Source organism: Propithecus coquereli, unplaced genomic scaffold, assembly GCF_000956105.1.
Source record: "Propithecus coquereli isolate 6110/MARCELLA unplaced genomic scaffold, Pcoq_1.0 Scaffold202, whole genome shotgun sequence".
Lineage (NCBI taxonomy): Eukaryota > Metazoa > Chordata > Mammalia > Primates > Indriidae > Propithecus > Propithecus coquereli.
In genome coordinates this window covers 556,219-558,303 of record NW_012145190.1, presented here as the reverse complement: position 1 = coordinate 558,303, position 2,085 = coordinate 556,219, and the positions used below count along the sequence as shown (strand labels likewise).

General features: G+C 37.5%; 1 protein-coding gene across 1 annotated transcript in view; it reads left to right on the top strand.

The window, feature by feature from the left end:
- The window catches only part of MS4A5 (membrane-spanning 4-domains, subfamily A, member 5), a 36,267-nt gene extending 34,883 nt beyond the window's left edge, over positions 1-1,384 (top strand). The window contains exon 5 of the mRNA XM_012643908.1: positions 1,246-1,384. Within this exon, the coding sequence (XP_012499362.1) occupies positions 1,246-1,326 (81 nt within the window). The 3' untranslated portion in view covers positions 1,327-1,384. The remainder of the gene's footprint in view (positions 1-1,245) is intronic.
- Positions 1,385-2,085: the final 701 nt, after the last annotated feature.

The window sequence follows — 2,085 nt, the reverse complement described above, 5'->3', positions numbered from 1 at the left end:
GCAACAACAAAAATAAAAAAAAGGCAAAGAACAAGAGGAAGAAATTTACAAAAAAGCAACTCTAATGGCCAAACATACTTAGTAGAGTGATGCTCAAATTCACTAGCAGTCAGGGAAATGCCAGTTAAATTGACAATGGACTAAAATTTGCATTCATTAGACTGGCAAAAATTAAAGAGCTCTAACATTTATGCCTGGCAGTGACATGGTGAAAAGAATGCTCTTGTATATCAGCAGTAGAAATGCAAAATCTTCCTACCATTTTGGAAAGCAAGAAGACAACATTTACTTATCTGAACAATACACATACCTTTTAACCCAGGTATCTATCTTCAGAGCAATTAAATCACCTATATATAAGGGTATAGGTACAAGAATACCATTGCAGCATTGTTCAGAGTGGTAAAACAAACAAAAACCACAGAAAAGAAAAGGAGGAAGAAATCAATTACTTCCCGTCACTAAAGAATAAATGAATGATGGCAAACTACAGCATGAAATATTAGGAGTCTATTCAAAACCACGTGGTTCTAAAATAAGCCTATGGTTACAACATAGTAGATGAATATGGCCGTAGTACAAAACGTTAACCACGTTAACCTTTGCAATGTAAGCATAAAGTACAGCGCTCAGAGGGTTGCAAACCTTGACTGGCGCAGCACTAGTGTCCAGTCTCTGGGCTACTGACAAGGTGTGTGTGCCTATTAGTGCTCTTAGTTTCCAAAAGATGAAGCATTTTAAGGTCTTTTTTGCAGTGATAAAAAGAACACAAAGTGGTACTCCTAGCCTCTGCTTCTTCTTATGTTTTCTTATGTCTCTTTTTCTATATGTCCCCCTTTTTGTGGGCCTGTAAGTTTTCTTCTTTCCCTCTTTTTCCTTTCCTTTTCTATATTTGCTTCTATCTTTTTCCTGTTTCTTCACCACCTTCTTTCTTTCTCCTTCCTCAGACCACTTTTGTCACTGCATTTATTTGTATTTTATATGTTTATAAAATGAAGTATTTCCTATACATAATTTAGAAAAGGTATTATTTTGTATGACTGTCTCTAAGAAAATAATATGCTACGCTATGCTAAAATAGCTATATACTCTCATGGTCCTCCACTAATTTGATTCCTAAGTGTCAGGTACACTTGAAAAAAGTGGGGGAGCTTTTATTACCTGGGCATTCCTACCCCACTGTAATCAGAAAAACTATTACTGTGCTAATATCATGACTTCACTCTCTTTCTTTTTCTGTTACAGGGAATTTTGATTATGCTGATGACCTTCAGCATTTTTGAATTACTCATTTCATTGCCTTTCTCAATTTTGGGGTGCCACTGAGAAGATTGTGAGGACTGGTGTTGAATAGCACTATGAGAATAAAGATGCATTATAATATTATTTAGAGTTGAATTCTGCTTCTTAGGAAAAGCCAAAAGGAGCATAGAATCTTAAGGCTGGCAGCTCTTTAAAGCAAAGGGGAGTGACCCACGAGAGGCAGTTCTGGGGACATTTTGACTGATAAAACACATTCTGCCTCTTGGCAATGCAGTCCTCCCTTCTCCCCAAATCAAATGGTCACCTTGGTGTCATCACCTCTGTTAGCCATTCATTCTTTCAACTAAAGGACAGCAAATGTTGTCTTGCCTTTGTACAAACAAAGATACGAATCAGAGCCCAGGGTCTGGGGTGACCCAGTCATCTCACTTCTCTGGTTCATGGCATCTCTTGCTGATTTCTCTAAGAGACTCCACCCAGTGGCTCCCACTCTGTTGTTGTGTAGAAAGATGAGTTGGTTAGAAGAATGGTTTGAGCTGCAAATTTTACAATAATGCTACAAGATCATCAATGCTAAAAGCTGATCAGCTAGAATAGAAACAAAAGTAAAAACAATGAGGACAAATATCAGCGGAGACACTGCTATGTTCCAGACATTATGCTAAGTGTTATAGGTGTGTTATTCATTTAATTTCACAAAAATCCTAAGGGGTGAATTTTGTTTTTATACTCATTTTATATACAAGCAAGCTGAGCACAGAGAGGGTAAGCAAGGTGCTCAAGGTCACACAGCTTGCAATAGCAGAGCCATAATATCAACAG